This window comes from Chaetodon trifascialis, chromosome 15, assembly GCF_039877785.1.
Source record: "Chaetodon trifascialis isolate fChaTrf1 chromosome 15, fChaTrf1.hap1, whole genome shotgun sequence".
NCBI lineage: Eukaryota > Metazoa > Chordata > Actinopteri > Chaetodontiformes > Chaetodontidae > Chaetodon > Chaetodon trifascialis.
Genome location: NC_092070.1, coordinates 14,071,695 through 14,091,942, shown reverse-complemented (window position 1 = coordinate 14,091,942; position 20,248 = coordinate 14,071,695). Strand labels below are relative to the sequence as shown.

The 20,248-nt window shown below is 48.3% G+C and overlaps 1 protein-coding gene across 4 annotated transcripts in view; it reads right to left on the bottom strand.

Moving 5' to 3' along the window:
- Positions 1–51: 51 nt before the first annotated feature.
- Positions 52–20,248, bottom strand: part of LOC139343094 (retinoic acid-induced protein 1) — a 53,944-nt gene continuing 33,747 nt past the window's right edge. The window contains exons 2-6 of one of the 4 annotated variants that reach the window (XM_070980498.1): positions 5,121–11,758; positions 4,818–4,911; positions 3,707–3,756; positions 1,918–2,015; positions 901–1,005 (exon numbers count right to left, since the gene is read on the bottom strand). In XM_070980498.1, the coding sequence (XP_070836599.1) occupies positions 1,926–2,015; positions 3,707–3,756; positions 4,818–4,911; positions 5,121–11,681 (6,795 nt within the window). In that variant the 5' untranslated portion in view covers positions 11,682–11,758 and the 3' untranslated portion in view covers positions 901–1,005; positions 1,918–1,925. Of the gene's footprint in view, positions 1,028–1,903; positions 2,016–3,706; positions 3,757–4,817; positions 4,912–5,120; positions 11,759–20,248 lie in introns of all 4 variants that reach the window. The other 3 variants (XM_070980497.1, XM_070980496.1, XM_070980499.1) reach the window with 3 other exon arrangements.

The window sequence follows — 20,248 nt, the reverse complement described above, 5'->3', positions numbered from 1 at the left end:
AATGTGCACACATTTGAAATGGACTCTTAAACAGAGTTATCTTTTTTCCTCTTTTTTTTTTTCTTTTTTCATTTTTTATTTCGGAATAACACAAAGCCTGACATATACCAAGGGTGACGCAATGATGTCGTATAGTCATAATGCACATCAAAATACATCTCCGAAGATAAGAGCATTATATTAAAATACTGCGTCCGCTTTTTTCTTAACTCTTCAATATCAGAATATTTAGAACCTGTAAAGCACATCATCATGTACAGTTTCCTTTTTTGTTTCATCTTGTTTTAAACACAAACGCACACATTGAGATACATCCAGTGGTTGGCTGCTGTTCTTTTTTACGATGCGTGACATCTTGAATTGGAGACGAACTTCTTCATTCGCACAGACGTGTATGCACAAGCACACCCATGATGTGGCTGCAGAATGACAATTCTATGATTATGACACACACACACACGTGCGCTCACACACGCACACGCGCACACACCTCTTGGGCTGCAGACAAGGTGGCCAGAGGGACGCTCCTATCCAATCAGTGTCCGCCAGGTGTCTGAATATGATAGCAACCCATCCGAAGGCAGAACACACACGCTCACGCACACACCCTCACACACACATTCCTTGCTCTGCATTTCAAACAGCCCCCCTGTGCACTGGGCCCTAGGCACGCCGTCTATCCTCCTGTTAAACAGTGCCGCTGCCTTCCAGTGAGGGGCTCAGTGGAGAAAACACATTTCCAGGCCGTGTTCAGGGAGCAGCTATTCTCTGCGGAGCCGTTCTCCAGGGTTTGTATTGCTCCTAGCTGCACCTCGGCGCAGCCTCTTAGCCTCCCCCTGCCCCACTGGACGATGTGCCTGTCAGGCATCAGTCATCACCACGTTTTTTAGGTATAGGTGGCTGTTTAGCACAGCGTTTCTGTTTGCCTTGCTGAATAGGTGATGCTTGACTGGCTGAGAGGTGGTGTTGGTGGTGGAGGTGGTTTGCTCGAATATCTTACAGGTCCTGCAGAGATAGGGAGGAGAGACTGACATAAATACAAACACACAGAGAGGAAGAAACGTGTGAGCTGTGCCAGATGTTTTGAGGGCTTCATCTGTGGGTCTACCCCCCTTATGGCTCTTGCATTGGCCTTAAACGCGCAGCACGGCATTATACTTAGCACACATAACGTTTCCCGTCATTCACGAGCCTTTATCTTCTGCTGGTTCGTGTCTAAACCATTCTATAAAACAGCGCAGGATGCGTATCTTCAGGTATACTGCAGGTGGAGGTGCCTCCTGTGCCATGCATGCGCCTTTGTGAGTGTGCCAGAGTGTTTCTGCAGACATGAAAGCAAGCTGGCTGCAGTGTGCAGGAGTGGGGAGATGGATGCAGCTGGCCAGCGAACCAGCTCCACTGTGAAAGACACAGCAGGAACGCCCACTAATTGCGCTGGTGTGGTGTTGGTGGTGGAGTGCGTTCTTTCCCCTTATCCTCCTCTGCAGCCCCCAGTATCTCTCGTTCACCCTCTCTGTCTTTCTCTCTGAACTGCCAGTTGCCCATCCTTATGGCCTGGACTCAGACCAGCAGCTTTGCTCTGTGTCTCTTATCTCTCCTTCTTTCTGTCTCTCTCGTTCTTTCTCTTTGAAGTTAACCTCCCTCCCTCACCCTTTCTCTTTCTGTTTACCTCCCTGGAATAACTCTCATTCTTTTACACCTTCACTCTCACTTGTTTTCTCTCTGTTTCCCCATCGCCGACTGCCTCTCCCTTTGCTGCCCTTCTTTTCTCTTTCTATCTCTGTCTCTTTCATTCTGTCGCTCTCTGTGCCTTTTGTTCCCACTCAGCCGCAGCACAGAACAGTTTTTCTTCTCCCTGCCTCTCCGCCTGTCTCTCTCCCCCTCACTACGTGTGTGTACGTACGTGTGTGAGCTTACAGGTTGTGTTAATGAACCTGTGTGGATGCACGCTGTGTGTGTCCCTCAGCTCTTGAGTGTCCACCGCTGAATTTTATCCATATGTGTGTTCCATTAGCCTGAAACCAAGTGAACACAGGCAGAGGGAGAATTTCAGAGGGGGACCCATGGGTGGGGTGGCTGCATGCTTGAGTGTGTGTGTGTGTGTGTGTGTGTGTGTGTGTGTATGTATGTGTGTATGTATGTGTCTGCTCCTCCCTTTGATTAGGCTGCTCAGCGCAAATTGGCACGGCACAGACCCACACACACAGACCTTCAGATCCCTCAGCTGATGACAGCTCTGCCTCAGCCCGCTAACAACAACCTCTCTCTGTCTTGCTCTCCTTTTCTCTCTGTTTCTCATACTCTATTTCTGCTGCTCAGACGTGGGAGTTGAGGTGAGGAGAGGCGGTGAGAGGAGTAGGGAGGAGATGAGAGAGAAAGGGGGGAGGAAGGGATGACGAGGGATGAAGGGAGGACGGCTGAAAATGGAAAAGGGAGCTCGCAGGAGATGAGAGGTGAGCAGAGTGAGAGACGCAGGGAGCTGGAACAGCAGGGAGCCGCGGAAGCAAAATAAGGGAAACGGTGGAAAAAAGGGGGGGAAGAGAAATAACAAGAGAAAGAGGGAGAGAGTAAGAGGGAGAAAGGGTGGAGAGAGCATGTGGGGAGGATAGCAGGCAGTGATGCTGGGTGGGGTGTTTTGATCAACAGCCAGCTTTTCATCCCTGTCAGTCTGCACAGAGGAGAACAGGAAAGCAAGAGTGGAGGGAGGGAGGGAAAGAGAGATGCAGAGAGGGGAGGGAGGAAGGGAGGCTACTGCCACTGCTGCCTCAATGCACCGCTGCTCCCTGCTGAATGTCAGCATCTCTCCCTCTCTACTCCCCCCTCCCTCCCTCTGCATTTGACCTTCCTTCTCTCTGTGCTGCGGTGGAAAGACGCCACCACCAGATGGCGTCTGTCTTACAGGGAAGTTGACTGTGGAGCGGACCCTTCATATTAACACAAAAACGGTGACCCGATGTAATCGCAGCGGTCTGCAGTCATAACAGTGGGTGTTGAGTGACAGTAATACAGAAAGGGCGCATAACTAAGTGTTTACACAGCTCGTGGTGGATGATATGGGTTTAGCTTGCCAAGGTCATTGGGTACATATTGATTTGGTAACAAAATACAAGTCAGTCCAAGATGAGATTCTGGCCTCCATGAGTTACATGGAAGGGGAGTAGATATGGTACTCGATACCAGTTTACACTGAACACCAGCCTGAGCCCTCATGTTTTCTCCTTTGATTCTCTCTCTGTTTTACAAGAGCTGACAATTGTGTTTTCTGTCCTGTGCTGTATCATCTATCCAGCCATGGTGCTGCTGCTTGTGACAGCAATGTGTGAACTCACTTTTTTCTATGCTGAGGAGAGGGATGAAGGGTGGAGCGGAGCAGGGTGGGGGAAAGACAAAAATGTGGATAGGGAGGGAGAGGAGGTGAGGAAAAAATCCAGAGGCACAGTGGGTCTAAGAGCGGAGAGGGAATAAGTGTTCTAATGGGAACATACATTGATTATATATGAATATACATGAGAACACTAATCTCTGAGAGGTTGTTACCCTGCGATTTGCTAAAGGAAACTACTTTGATACCAAAAATCCTCTTCATCTAACCCTTCTTTCACCTATGCATGACTCACTGTTAAAGCACGGTGCAGTAATAATGTACAAATGGACAAATTAAAGATTGATTATGCATCGATTCAATAGCAGGCCTTGATTGTCTTACCTCATGTTTAGGACATTTGATGGAGAAGTCATCCTCGTGGAATGTGCAGCCTGAGCAGGAGGAGAGAGAAAGCAAAGAAAAGGAGAAAATAAGCAACGGTGTTGCAGATCGACAGTAACAATAAATGGGACAAATAGTGTGAGGCAAATGCACACAACAGCCCCTATAACCACCCCACCTTGAAAAAAGCCAGATAGATGACAAAGAGGTGAGGTTAAAATGAAAAATGAGCAGGAAAAAGGCAGAGAGAAAGAGAGAGGGAGAGCAACAGAGGAAGGAGAGACTGAGTGGATGAGTTGCGATGCAGGCAGGCAGGCAGTCAGATATGGCTGGTGCACTCAGCAGGATTAAAAAGGGCCTCGCTCCGCTCTCTGTGCTGGCTAGGCAGACGTGGCAGGCCTTCTAATCCTCACACTGTACTTCCTTGGCATGAGGTAATGTAAGGGGAAGCCATACAACGCATGTGCTGACACACAGATGCTCACTTCTATTGACAACGACGACCAGGGACACACACACGCCGGCACTGAAGGGAACGTACACAGGCAGTGTGCATGCACACTGAGAAGCATTTAAGCAAGCAGGCACGGAAGGCACACACATAGATGCTTGCAAACAGACATACACATTCAGTCCCCAGATGACAGAATGGATGGACGGAGCCACAGGGGTTGTGGTCAATAATGCACACATGCACACGCCCTCCTCTCTTCTATCTCTCCCCCCTCTCCCTCCTGCACACTCCAGGGTCCCACTTTCCTCTCATCATCCCCTTTATTCAAAGCTCCCTCCCTCCTTTCCTCTTTTGCTCTCCCCAAGCACTCTCAGACATCTCTCCTCGCACTCAATAATGTTACTTCTTGATGCATTTTTCTTCTCTCATTTTACCCACATCCACTTTCCCCTCCCCTCTCTTTCTTCCCTCTCCTTTCATTTTTCCCCTTTTTTCAACCTGCCTTATTTGTTCCCCTCCCTATTGCCCTCTAAACCTACGTTCAATTTCCCATTCCCAATTTCCCTCCTCATTTCTCCTCCCTTTCCCTGACTTTTTTCCCTTTTCATCCCTTGTTGCCCTCTTCCTCTCACTCTCGCTCTTGCTGTGGTCTCTTACCTATCTCTTTGGCGCAGACATAGTGGTATTTATGAGAGCAGCCTCTCCAACAGCAGCTGAGGGACGCCCCCACAATCTGGCACTTGTAGCAGCTCTGGGGTTAGTCAGACAGACGGACATATATGGACCAAGACCAATAAAGGAATAAATTGACCAATAGAGGAACATGGGGATAGAGAGAGGAAAAGGGAAAACAAGTTGAACGTTAACTGCAATTTTTCAAAGACGCTGCAAAGATTCTGAAAGTGACTGTACGTAATATCGCATTTCAGAATAGTGTAAGCATAATAATTGCTATTGTACCGTTTGGGCTGAGTTGGTGGCAGCCTCCTTCAGTCCATATAGCCTCCCAGCTACCATAATTACTCCCTTGGTCCAGATGGCACAGTTTTCATGTGCCCAGTGCTCCTTAGCCTCTGCCTCCACTTGTAGCCTTTGGAACATACTGTCACTGCCCTCTTGGTCACTTGAGGGTCCTGTGCCGATGGCTTGGAGTTGCTTCATTCTCCTGAACCTCTCTCGCAGAGTTAACCTTCGTGGACCACCCTCCTGGCCCATTCTCTCTGTTCTTTCTGCCCGTCTGTAGCGCCAATGATGGTGCCTGCTACTACTGCCCTCTTGAGCGGATGCTTCTGTATTGTCCTCCTTTTCTATGCTGCACTCATCCACACTCTTGGCGGGGTTGCCTGGTTCTTCACTGCTACTACTGTTGTTGTCATCGGCCTTCTCTGACTCTTCCCTGGGGGATTCTCTGTGCCTGATGGTCAAAATTTTCCGCGGAACACCATCCTCTGTGTAGTAGGGTCCACACAAATCACCCAGATCTCTGTAATTTGCTGGCTTTCCACACAGGCTACATGTAAGACACCTGCCGATTAGATGTTTGTTTACCAGGGGTCCCTGTAGCATGGCAGCAGTGTGTGGCACTATCTTCGCAACTGTGAAAGGATTCCTCATTCTGAGGATGCCCTTTTTTCTGCGTCTCTGAAATATTACTGCGTCCTCAGGCTTGTTGACTATGGCACACCAAGAGGAAAAGTCTCTGGAGTTATTAATCCGGACATAAGGACAGAAAGACAGTTTAGAGTTTTGATGGACTGGTTTGCGCCTGATTCTTTTCACAGAAATAATCTCAGTCTGTTTTTCTGATATCGTCACCACAGGACCCACAATACATGTCTTCTGTTTTTCTTTCTTTTCTCCTTCCTGTCTTTCCCTTTCTTCTTCTTCTTCTTCTTCTCTCTCCTCCTTTTTGGCCCCTTCACATCCTGCAGCTCTTACTACTGCCTCAATAACCTCCAGGGCATCTTTCATCCCAGGTTTTGGTCCAGGCTTTTTGTGGACCTTCACTGGCTTGCCAGGAATCTGCTCTGATGAGGTTTTACCTCGTTTCCTTTTTGTTGAATTTGCTGATGGTTTTCTGCCTCTCCTAGGTTTCTGGATGAGTTCTGTGCTGCTGGTAACCTCTGGGGTTTCTGCGTTCTCATCTGGGCTGATTGGCAGAGGCACTGTGGACTCTGTGGGGTTTATCTTCTCTTCTACCCTCTCCTGTTGTAGCTCTGCTGTTTCGAGATTTGTCTCCTCAACTGTCTCCTCTGTTTCTTCAAGAGGGGCTTGGCCTTTTCTCTTCTTTCTCCTCTGCTTTAGGTGCATCTCATGGTTGTTTTTAATGGCCCTCTGCTTGGCTAGCCTTGGTGTTGTAACTATTAAACTCCCTGCTTCCAAAGCTACTACTGAGGCATCTGTACTCTCCACCATGGCCCATCTCTTCCGCTTAGTTCTGACAGACTTAGTGAGAGCAGAAGATAAATCTTCTGAGGCCTGTTGTGTCCACTTTCCTGAAGCCGTGACTTCTACTGGGGCCTCCACTGAGCTCCAAACCTTGTCAGCTGCGACATCCTGCTGTGTCCCATGGTGGATGTTTTCCTGTCTCGTTTCCTCCTTATTTGCAACCTTTTCTTCCACCTCTTGTCTCACCTCCTCTGGCATTGATACCTCTTGACTCACCTCATGCTTCTCTCTTTCTTGTGTCATCTCTTTTCTCTGTTGTTTCACTTCTTCTTGACTAGACTCTATGCTCTTCACGTCTCCCTCTGTTATCTCAGTGCTATTTATGAGCATAGGTGCCTCACCTTCCTTTAAGACATGTTGAGACAAAGCCTTGGTTGTCACATCATCAGTTAGATTGCTGTCTATCTGGGGAATTGCGAGGTGTTTCTTTGAGCTAGGAGATGTAATTTTCTGCACCATGGCCTCATATTTCTGCCCTCTGCCTTTGCGTGGTGGAAGAACTTTAGTTTTAGTGGGGCACTGAGGAGGCACCACGGGCACATCGCTAGTGATATCACTTTCACTGATATTGGTGTCTTTGGGTGGGGGATTGACCACAGAGGCTTTCTTGGGTGGCCCTCGCTTTCTTCTGGGGCCCCGTACACCCTTCTCTTTCTGTGTAGAGACCTGTTCCAGCAGGTGGGGCTGTGGTGGTAAGGGTTTTGGTTTGGGCTTTGGACCCCTCTTTTTCTTCATTGGGGTTGTAGAAAGCTCTGGGCTAGGTTTCCGTTTTAGTGGAAGTGATGTCTTTTCTTCAGATTGTTCAGTTGGGACCAGTGAGGCAAGTGGTGCAGGTGCTTCAGCTGGAACATCTGTGTTTTTGACTGCATTAGGAATGGGAGTTTGTTCCACAGTAACAGACTCCTCTACATTTGGAGAAACATCACTGGCTGTAATTTCTGTTAGTGTCTGGGGTAGAATGTCTTCCTCTATGATTTTTTCTTTTTCTTTGGACAGTTTTTCTTGTGAGGGCTTTCTGGATCTCAAGACCATGTTCTTACCCTCCTTCTCTGGTGTCTTTGCCTCGTGATTTGCTTGTTTTTCATCCTGGTGAGCTGGTTTTACAACCTGGTTATCTTGTGATATTATAGCTTTTAGGCTCTTCCTGCCCCTGCTTTGCAGTCCTGTCAAAGGCTGAATGATGTCTTCTTGTTGTAGCAGCTTTGTTTTAGAAACTGAGCCTTTGGGGCGACCTACTGAGGCCTTGATGGGTGCAGTGTCAATGGGGAGCAAAACATCTGCAGGCTTTGGTCCAGGCTTAGGCCCTGTTTTTGGACCTGATTTTAGAGTTGGTTTTGGACCAGGTTTTGGTCCAGGTTTTGATCCAGATTTTGGCCCAGGTTTTAGCCCAGGTTTTGAACCTGGCTTTGGTCCTGGTTTACGCTTTATAGGAGTCTCAATTTTCAGTGGCAGCTCTGGTTCATTTGGCACTGGTTTTGATCCTGGTTTTGGTCCTGGTTTAGGCCCAGGTTTTGGCCCAGGCTTTTGTCCAGGTCTCAGGCCAGGTTTAGGCCCTGGTTTTGGACCTGGTTTTGCTCCAGGTTTTGGACCTGGTTTTGGTCCAGGTTTTGGCCCTGGTTTGAGCCCAGGCTTTGATCCTGGTTTTGGGCCTGGTTTTCTCTTCACATGAGGCTCAACTTTTGGTGGCAAGTCTGGTGCATTAAATGAACGAGTGCACATTCTTGAACGAAAACCATCTGTTAGCATTTTGGGAGTCTGGCTCACAATAGATTCCCGATGAGCTAGGTCCATTTGATCTGAGAATAGCACAGTTTTGCTAGGGGGCATGCAGGGTTTCTGTGTAGGCGAGGGAGCTCCTTCCTCTTCCTTCTCCCCCTCCCGCTCCAAGCTTAGCTGTCGCCTGATTCCCACACCTGAATGCATGATTCTTCTTCTGCCCCTGGCGTGCTTACGTCCAAACGCCCTTGGCTGAGCAGATGGGGCCACAGGCTCTGGCTTGGCCAAGGGGGTCACAGCACTAGCGCAGCTGATGCCCGGCTCCATGTCCTCATCGCCTTTTTTTGGAGAGGGTGGAGTGTCTGCCCAGGAGGGAGCTGAGGGAAGTATTGACTTCCCTGGCAGCTGAGGAGAGTCTGGCTCCAGCACTTTAGCATCACTGTGATCAATATGATCCCTGGCCGGAGCTGGAGGTGTTGCTTTATCATTGAGAGCTGAGAAGACTGGCAAAGCAGACTGAGGCTGAGGAGCAGTGTCACCAATGGCTGATTCCCTCTCAGAAGCATCTGCTGCTGCTGCATTTGAATGGGCAGGCGCCCCTGCAGACTCATTGTCGGTATGGAGCTCAGTAGTCTGACTCTCTGTCCTGCTGCAGAGATCTCCAGGAGACTTCTCTGGACCATCTCTATTATTCATGTGCTCCTCAGTCGATGACTGACTCACTTTCTCCCCCCCTCCCAGTTCCTCCCTAACCTCTACAGACAGGGGAGGGGAAAGAGAATGTTGCTTTTGTTTCTGTATTTCATCTTCTTCCTCTTCATCAGCCTCTTCATCTCTTTCCCCCTCCTCATCTCTGCTCTCTCTCTTGTCTGGGTTGCTCTCGTCCAAGACTTCAACTTGGGGGGTTGGAGAGGTGTTCTCTAGGCTGTCCTCCTTCTCTGTGGAATATTGATCCTGTTCAAGGTCACCTCTGGAAATGAAAGGCAATGTTTTCACTGAGCTCTCAGAAGCAGTTGGTGACTCAGATTTGAATGCCTCTGATTTAATTTCTTGGCCAAAGTGTTCCTTGTGGCTGGAGTCAGAGAGAGCTGCTGGGGACTGTTCAACTGAATCTCGTGCATCAGGGTCATATTTGCTCTGGACCTCTTGGTACACTGTCTCCTTATAGCAATAGTTTTTTTCTGTCACTCCTTTGTTTACTTTACTGTAGAGAGCTGGGCATTTCTCTTCATCTGACCATTTCTCCAGATTCTCTGTAGATTTAGTTGTGTCTGAATCTCTTTCGTGTTCAGAATTTTTTTCTTTTGTCACCTCCTCTTTGTCAGCTGATTTCTCTGTCCAGGCTGATTCTTCAAAGTTTTCTTTGACAGGCTCATTGATATGCTGTATATCCGAAGGGGAGTCCCTTTCTTGTTTCATGGGACTGGGGATTGTAATGCTTGTAGGAGACCTCTCATCACAAATGCTTTTCACTGGAGTACTCATGCCATCTCCTCCTTGCCCTGACTGACATCTAGTAGGGTCAGGGGTAAGGATGTGAAGACCTGAGTCCCCTGACCTGGTGGACATATCATCTGGAGATGTCATGGAGCATGAAGAGGCTGTATCCAAGCTGAGTTGTGTGTTATTGGGGGCCTGTGCTGGACTTCTGCCCTGGCCACAGTAATAGTAGCCCCTCTCCAGTTGCTCATCACTACTGCTGGAGTAACCTCCCTCGTGGAGTTCCATGGGCATTGATTGGTGCTGTGGGGTAGAGTAAGGGTCCTGCATGGGGCCTCCACCAATACTACTACCACCCCCATCTGGATATGGAGGACTTTTGTACTCCTCACCCTTTTTGGAGGATGCTCCACTTCCAGCACTGCTGTTGCTCCCTCCACTGTTGCGTTTAGTGCCTTTCTTATTGGCCACCAGGGCCTCTGAAAGCAACAGCTGCTGGACATTATTAGATATGTTCTCTACCTGAGAGGTGAGGGCATTCAGGCTCCACAAGCTGGGGTTTGACAAAAGCTTCTCTGAGAAGCGTTCTTTCATGGTAGGGACCTGTGGTGTGGTAGTATAGCTGTGAGGGGCTGTGTGCGGCAAATTGGGTGAGGCGTGTGACCGTGGAGGCATCAGCATCGTATTGGTAGTGGCTTGCTCTTGCATACCAGCTGAAGAGGATGAAGAAGAGGAGGCTGCCCCAGGGGTCATGGGAGGTTGACTGTACTGGAATGACTCTGGATTGGTCATTAGCGGTGAAGGGGTGGAGCTGTACGAAGGTGAGCGTCCTACAGAGCGTGCAGGGGAGTGGCTTGAGGAAGGGCTACAAGTCTGATAATACTGTTCTGGTGATCTGACGGACAGCTCTGAGAGACAGTAGTTTTGTTGGGGTTGGCTGTAGTGTTGGTATTTAGGGTGGGGCTCCTGGGGGTTGGTCATTGCCTGTAAAGGGGGCTGTTGCTCATAACCTCTGGAGGGAGGCTGCTGGTAGCCGTAACTGTTCTGGGTTGACCTATAACCCCCCTGCTTCAGATTGCTGTGGCTGCTCATTTGTCTGCCATACTGGGAATTGGGGGGCATGTTATAACCTTTATAACAGTGGGGCATAGGGCTGCACTTTTCCATGTATGGTGAAGGAGAAGGTGAGTGCTGGGGGTAGTGCAGGTGACTCTGGGGGTACATAAGAGGGGAGGGGGCAGGGTTAGGAGGGTGGGGTTGGTGGTGGGGGCTGGTATAGGCAGGGGTGGAGGGCTGGTGGCACTGCGTCTGGGAGTGACCCAGCATGTTCTGGTCCATGTATTGGGAGGAGCCAGGTGCAGGGGTACCACTGGCCTCCATACGTCCCACCATCTCCTGGTCATACTGTGCTAACTGGGCTGGGTCCTCCCATTTCTGCTGGAGGTGGCCCTCACTCATATACTGGGCTGAGTAATTCCCAGTGCCCATGTGGTTACCAAAGCCCCCAGGACCCTGTAGGTGCTGACTGTGGTTTGGTGGGGCCACTTTGCTTCCTCTGTAGGATTTCTTTGCCTGTGAGGGTGCTGAGCCCCCATTTCCACTGCCATTTCCTCCACCATTGCCTGGGTAGCCAGGGTAGGCTTGCTGGCTGTAACAGTCCTTGGGTCCTCCTCCAGTTCCCGGTCCTCCAGCTGGGGGCATACTTGTGGGGTTTGCCAGCGAATGAGCCTCGTAGCCTGACCTGCTGTGCCCAGGACCTGGGCCTGGATGTGGACCGGGCCCTGGGTGCGGGTGCTGGGGGTGGGGATGATGCGGGTGTTGCCGGTAGGTCTCCAGGCGGGATAATTCATGGGGCTCCTGCTGGTAGCAGGGTTGGTTGCTGTGGTAACCACCACTGCGCTCACGGAAGGACTGCATAACTCTCTCCGTCTGTAGCCAGAGCAGGGAGGGGGAGGTGAGGTGAGATGGGAAAGGGGGAAGGGGGGTTAGGGGTTCTTAAGAGAGGGAGAGAAGGGGAAGTGAGAGAAAAGAGAAAGAAATTATGAGGGTTAGCGCAGTGAAGCCCGGGGTACATCCGTTCTGCATTTTCTCCTTTCATATTCAATGTCTAATTTTATTTTAACATTCACCTGGAATCAAGGAAAATTTCTCCCCTTCTTTGAAAACCATTGAGGATATTTTTCACACTCGGTCACATTGACATTCAAACGTACACAGGTGTACACATCCCATGTAGCTATAATACTATCAGATTTTTGACCCACAAACACAGGTATATTCCATTCAAAGGCATCATTTGATTTCACAACAAAAACTATTTTACAGATTGCTCAAAATACTAACACTTGCATTCAGATTTGAAGAAGTTGTGGGTGTTTGTACAAGATGGAGGGGCAGACGTGATGTGGTCTCAGGTACAATAATTGACATGTCCAGGAAAAAGTGACAGAGAGAATGTGAGTGAACTTAATTGTTTGTCTGTATATACGTTTTGCACCTGTGTGCCAGTATGTAAGGGGTACATGACTGAGATCAGGTAAATGCTGACAGTCTAAAGAGCATCCGTGTTGGGTTGTAACACTGACCAAGTCTGAAATGAACTCACTTACAGCCACTGAGGCTATTTAGCCTTCCAGCTGATTTTGTCTGATATATTATTCATAATTGTTTTGGATCAAATATGGTCCCCAGACTTGGCCCCTTTTTTCTAACCACTCCAATATATTACAATTTATTACCTAAACAAACAAAGTAAAGTGTTATTTACTGGTTTGTCTTTGATGCAATGTTTCATAAAAGGTTCAAATGAGCCCTCCTTTCCTCCTCCTCTCTCCTCCCTGTGTTTTCCTGCACAGATGCAAACTCCAATTTCCTCTAAGGGGAAGTGGGAAGTGTTACAGTGTGTGTTTGCATGCAAGCTTTCAGTACACCAGTAGGACTGTTATAGAGTGTGTTCGTGTGCTTTGTGTTTAGTGTGTTTGTTTCAGTGTGTGAGTGCACGTGGCAATGTTTGTAATGTTTTGCCTACCTATGCATGTGTGTGTTTGCGAATGTGAGTGTGTGTTTATGCATTTATATAAAAGAGAAAGGAAGAGAGGAGGGGTGGAGAGTGTGCCTGCTCTATAAAAGGAACGGAGTCACCTGGAGACAGAGCACTGAGCCTGTGTGTGTGTTTCCACGTGTGTGTGTCAGCCAGTTCCAGCACAATATCCCGGCATTCAACCCGCCCCAGGGACGGTGGTGCATCCCACCAGACGCACAGTAGCATTATTCATCTCTGAAACACACAGTTTGTGTGTGTGTGTGTGTGTGTGTGTGTGTGTGTGTGTGTGTGTGTGTGTGTGTGTGTGTGTGTGCGCGCGTGCGCACATGGAGGCAAAGCAGTGTGTGAATGTTGCATGCATTCATTCTTGAGCGTGCATCCCTGAATGTGAGTTTGTGAGTGAGTGTAGGTCTGTTTCTGTTTATGTATGCAGGTCCACAGCTTTTGGCAGTCCCTTAAATATACACACAAACACAGGCACACACATTCATAGAAAACACACACACACACACACACACACACACACACACACACACACACACACACACACACACACACACACACCTATAGATTCCCCTGGAGATTCTCTGTCATCCCTCCTACCTTCCTATCTCCCCTGCCTGCGGCCTACTAGAGCTTCACCCACGGTGATGAGTGTGTGTGTAAGTAGGTGTGTGTGTGTGTTTGAGGACACTTGTTTACACAATGACCTAAATAAGACACTTATAGGGGACAAGGGGTGGGATTCTGCCAGACCAAGCTTGCCGAGCACAGCAGAGAGGATGGACTGAGGCACAAGTGTCGGGATCCAGTGTTACGATGTCTCGTGTCTGTCTGTGCATTTGCGTGTGTTTCTGTCACATCTGCTCTTCTCCACAATAGCTTATTATGAAGAATAATTAATTGGATTTTTCACTGGTTGTGTGTCTTTCACTAAAAACAAAGCAAACAAACCAAAGAAACGCTCTCCCTAATCAATTTACTTCACTCCTCCTTCTGTCTGTTCTCTCGTACTCAAACACACAAATGGCGTCTACATTCCAATCACGTCTCCTCTCCACCTCCATGCTGCACCTCCTCCTTCCACTTCTCTCTTCCACAGGGAGCCCTGGCATTGTGGAGCCAGCCGACTGCTGTATTTGTGAATGCACCACGTCATGTTGTGCTGCTCCCTGCCTCAGTAGGGGTCAGAGAGGACAGAGGATGAAGGATACATGCTGAGATCGCCGAATCCTCTCTGTTGATCAGTCTATCTGTTTATTAGGTAGCGCTTGCATTGATTTTGCTGCTGCTTGAGCAAGAGAGATGAAGAAGAGGCAAACACATGTATCGGCAACTGGGCAATTGAGAAAGACACAGAGACACCGGGGGTCTAATAGGAGGAGAGACAGAGAGGGAGAAAAGAGTCGGTTGAGGCTGGGGGAGAGATGGAGGGTGGGGGGTGCAAGCAGAGGAAAAGAGTGATAGAGTGATAAGTTTGAAGAGGAGGAGGAGGATGAGGAGAAGCGGGTGCAGAGGACAGAGGAGGATAGATGATTTACTGAGTGGGCTTTACAACCTGGGCTCCTGGGAAATAAGCTGCAGCAATCGCCACACACACACACACACACACACACACACACACACACACACACACACACACACACACACACACACACACACACACACACATGCAAAATGGTAGATTGTGCACCAGTTTACAATGCGGTGGGGTCCATTATTAGCCAAATGCTTCAACCCCACAGACAAACACGAGCTGCTAGACAAGTGATTGATTATCTCTTCAAATCTTATCAAGGCAGCTGCCCTCATAACCAGCTTCACCGTTATTATAGATCTGGAAACCTTAAAGTGATGAGACTTTCAGTGTTTGCCTGCTTGTGTGTACTTTTAGGACCCCCACAGGACCTTTTTTCAGATCTCTAGCATTAGAATGTGTCTGTCTGTAAATAAAATATTGTCAGGAAGGAAGGGCAGGAGGAGAGGAAAGGAGTGCGAGGGAGCGAGGGAGGGGTGAAGGAAGAGAGGAGGGTGAATCTGATTGTTCCGCTGGATGGTTCATAATGCGCAGAGCTGCGACTGGTTACAGTCCCCCCTTCATTCTTTTTTTATCCTCTCTCCCTCTCTTTCATCACATCATCTTCAGAGGCAGCTTGAGATGGGATTTATCTTCTTTCTCTCCACACACACACACACACACACACACACACACACACTCCCTCACACACATACACAAGCCACGTGCATGCACGTGCGCACACACACGCACAAACACACACAGACACGGAACCAGACAGCTCTCTCGTTCCATCAACTCTGGCTTTTGCTTCAAGTCTTTTTCCTGCTCTCTGTCTATCTGACACAAATAAACACACACACGCAAGTGCGTGCAGACACTCATGCACAGACACGCTCACACACACACATAAATGGAGGCATACAAAGTGGAAGGATGGAGCGTCTCCCTGTGTGTTTACCTCCCCAGTCATCCTGGTTAATTATGCATGCAGAGGCAGTTTGCTGGGGAGGTGGAGCGGCCTGGGAGGAAACACACACACACACACACACACACACACACACACACACACACACACACACACACACACACACGCTCACCCCATCACACATGCTCACAAATGCTCACACTTCAACACCACCACCACCAGAATCATCACAGCACGTCCTTGCAACATACACACCACAGCTCACATGCTCCTCGACAACCCGACAACGCATTCGAAAATAACCCAAACATGCCACTCTCTCTGCCCCCCCCGCACACACACTCGTGTCTAACACATCTGCCTTTAACACCCTGTTTAACACAGCATGCTCCAAAATAACACAGCAACCCGCTCCGCTGCTGCTCCCAATCAGCACACTGCTACCCCCTTCCTAATTACACACACTTCAATAAGGCACACAGAGCATTCAGACGCCTCTGACTATCATTCTCCTTGTCTGCCTACATCCTCCCCTCTCGGTGGACACCGTGCCCTTTCACTTGGTAACGGCAGGTTCAACTCACTGGAAAGACAGACACGAGGACAGACAGACACATGTCTTCCCTCTGTCTCTCTCCTTCTCTCCTCTGCAGTGTCTGGCCAGGCTGTGTGGGTGGGTTCCTACCCAAGGGAGAGGCTTAGGAGATGGAAGAAGCCAATATCTGCTCTGACATTTGTCAGTGTCCCGTTGTCATGACACACAGCTGGAGGTCACGGAGGGTCACCAGCAGCCAGTCACATAGATTACAGGAAGAGACATGGAGGGGGCGTAGACCTGCCATCGACACTCACAAGCAGACAGACGGACAGATGGCGCGTTGAGGCTATGCTGGGCAGGCAACGAATAAACCCGATCAGGGGGCTGACAGTGAGGGAGTTGTGTCTACGTAAGCTTTTAATGAATGACGTAAGCAGTTTCATCATTTTGAACATCTTACAACGATTTCCATCAAATGATTTTGGAGAATGGCTGAAAGAAACTATAGAAATATGAATGTGTAAGAAACGGGGACCTCATCTTGACTCTTGTCCTCCTCATCGTCTCCATCTGTTTGCTTGTTTTTCTCCCTCAGCCCAACCCAGTGTGTCACGCTGCCGTCCCAATTCAAAAAACAAACAGAAATGAACCAGTCTGTGTATTTTCATACCAATTCCTCTTTTTCCCTTGATTAAATCCAGCTCAAAGTTTTTGCTGAAGCGTACCTGTCTTGGCTTTGATGCTGAAACGGCTCAGTAGCATCTAAAACTGGGGAAACTGAGCCTTACCCCGGTCGATCTGGAGACCATTTTGGTTCTGTGAGTGAGGCCAGTTAATGCGGGGTCTGCGTGTGTGCATGTCTGTGTGTGTGAGGCGCAACTGCCTCATCTCTGGGGTTTAGGATGACTCATCGACATTCACAGCCATGGCTGTCTATTCCACCGCTGATGAAGATGACACTCTAGACACAAATGTCTGCATGCGCACACCAAGTCAGGCACGTGGACACACACTCTATGCAGACATTACTCAAATGCATGAACCTGGGAGAAGAGAAGAGGGAAGTCTTGATTGCACAAACACAGGCACAGACAGATGCACACACTGCTGCGGCTTCAGCATGAAAGAATGAGTAAAGGTCAGAGAGAGAGAGAGAGAGCGAGGCAGATGCGCATCAGCCACTATGTTATCTACTTTGTGGTTTAGGTTTAGAATTCCTATTCAGCGCTGAAAGCAGGACGCAGAGATGATTTTATCCCACTATACCGTAGAAACGACATCCTATCTCTCTCTCTGTGTCTGAGATGAAAAAAAGGGAGAAATTCAATTCATTAGAAGCGCTGGACCGGTCGGCGTGTGGACATGTATCTCTCCATCGCCCTTCTTTGACTGACAGGTCAGTGATGTCCAGTGACCTTTCTGAGAGGAGCGGCTTCACACTGTTACGCCATAAAAGCAACAACAACAGCGACAAAAAAAACAAAAAAAACACAACAGGGTCTACAGTCACCATGGCAACGGCAGAGCCATTCAGTCATGTGGAAAACCTTGAGTATGCATGTGGCATGAAGAAATCACACAAGCAAACGTGGGGAATACACCTGGGGAGTCAGAGTGTGTATTTGAGGCAAAGGTGACACACAACACAAACACACGCACACTCATGTATGTATGTAAGTATGAAAGCATGCTGGATTCTCACACGCAGATATACTGTATGTGCATGCAAAAATACAGAAACACACACATGTGCAAACACAGATCAGTTAATTGCGGTTATTGACGCCAACTGATTTTCACAATAAAAGACTGACTTTGATAATAGAAGCACAATCTCATGGTGGCCTTGAAATAGTCATGAAATCTAATCTGTAGAATTCGTGTACTGTAGATGGACATGAATTTTCCTTTCAAACTAATGTATTTCAGTAACAAGGATCTTTCATGCATGCATCGTGTCCACCATTGTGTGGTTAAATTAGCAATAATAAATATGCAACAGCCAGTTAGACAATCAAAATAAAGCTTGCTGAGAAACATTTCAGGTCATGGTAACACTATAGAAAGTTCAGGCATCAAAATTACATAGTTTGAGGAAAATTTTATGGTTTGGGTTAAAGAGCTACTTCCTTAAAACAACCAAAGATGAAATCAAAGTCTCCTGTTTGAAAGTCCAGTGCTGACTTTCTCTCTGCACGCTGCAAATTAAGAAAGCACATGCAAACAGACAAAACACAAGCAAATTAAATACACGTCATCAACTTGACAATTCATGTGCTGCATATATTCACAACGCAACCAAATAGACAAATGCCCTGCGAGTAGCACAGCTGACAGTGGGTCTGTTTCCAGGGGACACAAAAAAACGAGGAACCCAGCTGGGGTGCACTTGATGTTGCCGTGGTTTGTGACCTTTGAAGAAAAATTAGCGTACTGTTAGCTGTGTGCGAAAGTACATGAAACAGATTAAATTTTGTGGCTATTCCACGTGCTGCCCTGACACTGGGCTGAGTGCGATGCTGATGGGTTTAACTTCATGCATGAGACATCAAGACAGAGAGAAAGCAGAAACGGATTTAATACAATCTGAAAACACTTTGAAAGCGGAGACACATGCTTTGCTGCCATTCATTTTATACCATGTTTGCTCACCATCATTTAGTGCATTGCATCCTGGGAGGAAGGCACCTCACTGTTTATGTGAATGCCACCAATTGGAAAATCTGCTCAGCCTATATGTATTGTTTTGACAAGGTCTCTCTGGAGAATTTCTTTTCCCTCGCTTGATCTTTGAGAACCACGTATTGATTGTTTTGTCCCACACAGAAAGGAGAAAGAAAACGTGGTGTGCGTTCAGCGCCGCATAGACTCAAACCGGCAGCATGAAGCTGGCATTGTGCGCTCTTCTGAGAGCTTCGATTTAACTCTGCTCCATCTACATATATCGCTTTATAGGCGTTCGAGGGCATAACACTGAATCACTTCACTTTCTCATTGAACAATGGGCGAAAGATGAGCATGTGGGCTGTGAAAGGACAAATTCTGTGGACCTATTTCTTTGAATATGTTTTTTTTCTCTCTTTTCCAGCCTTCTAGCCTTGACCTAAAATCATTCAGCCCTCCCTTGTTCTGCTCCTCCGCACAACTCTCCTTTATCTCCTTTTCTATCTTCCCTTTCTGCCTGTCCCTCCATCTTTCAGCGCGGTCACCTCCAACAGGCAGCTGCCAAGCGTTGCCCTTTGAAGGACTAAACCTGGCTTTGTTTACATGGTAACGGAGTGACGAGACGGGTGGGGATGGAGGAGAGGGATGAGCAAGAGAAAATGACAGGCACACGCGCAATCAAGCGCGCGCACCCACACACATAAACATCACATAGGTTCTGTTTGTTTCCAGGGAAGGTTGTCGTCAATACCTGGGGCTGTGACAGGAATCAGAAGAAGGAAAACTGATTGCTCATTACCCACCGTGTGTGTCTGTGTGCTTATACAAGTGAGTCGATGTGTGTGTAGGTAGGCGACTGCAGACATGAATCATTTTCAGCTTGTGCAAGCGTTTGCTAATATGTGCTCATATGTGCAAGCGTTTAGCATGACCGTGTTTGTGTGAGGAAGCAGGCTTGATGAGAGCTTTCATGATCAAGCTTGACTGCCTGCAATGCCCCCGCAGTGTGTGTGTGTGTGTGTGTGCGTGCATGTAGGTGGATGTGTATTACTCATGTTGTGAGGACATAAGTCTGTTGCACAGTCACATTGCAGGGACTTGCCTCCCTTATGGGGACAAAAAATCATTAAATTTTAGGGTGAAGACTTGGGTTAGGGTTCGGTAAGTGGCGGTTATGGTGAGGGTGAGTCTATGCAGTGTCCCCAAAACACATGACTCTGTGTGTGTGTGTGTGTGTGTGTGTGTGTGTGTGTGTGTGTGTGTGTGTGTGTGTGTGTGTGTGTGTGTGTGCGCAAGCATTAGGGCATCGGTAGACTCCGGCTAACCTTCCAGAGTGCAGATATACAGACTCTGGGTTCATGTTCCCATAGTATTGATAACCTCAACCATGCCCACACACCTTTTCTTGTCTCTCCTTCTCCGCCTCTCTCTCGTCTTTCATCACACACACACACACACACACACACACACACACACACACACACACACACACACACACACGTGCACACACAGAGGAGTTGGGGTCCTGTAAAGTGGGCCGCAGAGCTACTTGGTATTCCATCAGAATCCTCCAGTGAGGGAGACTGTGGGGCACAAGAGAGAAATGATGCAGGAGGAAGATGGGATGAGAGAAGAAGACAAAAAAACACAGCGATCTGAGGCTAGTCAGATCGCTCAAAAACGGATGCAGAGAGGTAAACTGCCCAGCTCTCCTCAGTGTTTTGAGGTTGGGAAACAGATCTGGCTCGTGTCTTGCAGTGACCCATTTTGGTTTGGTCCAGCTAAGCACGTCCCC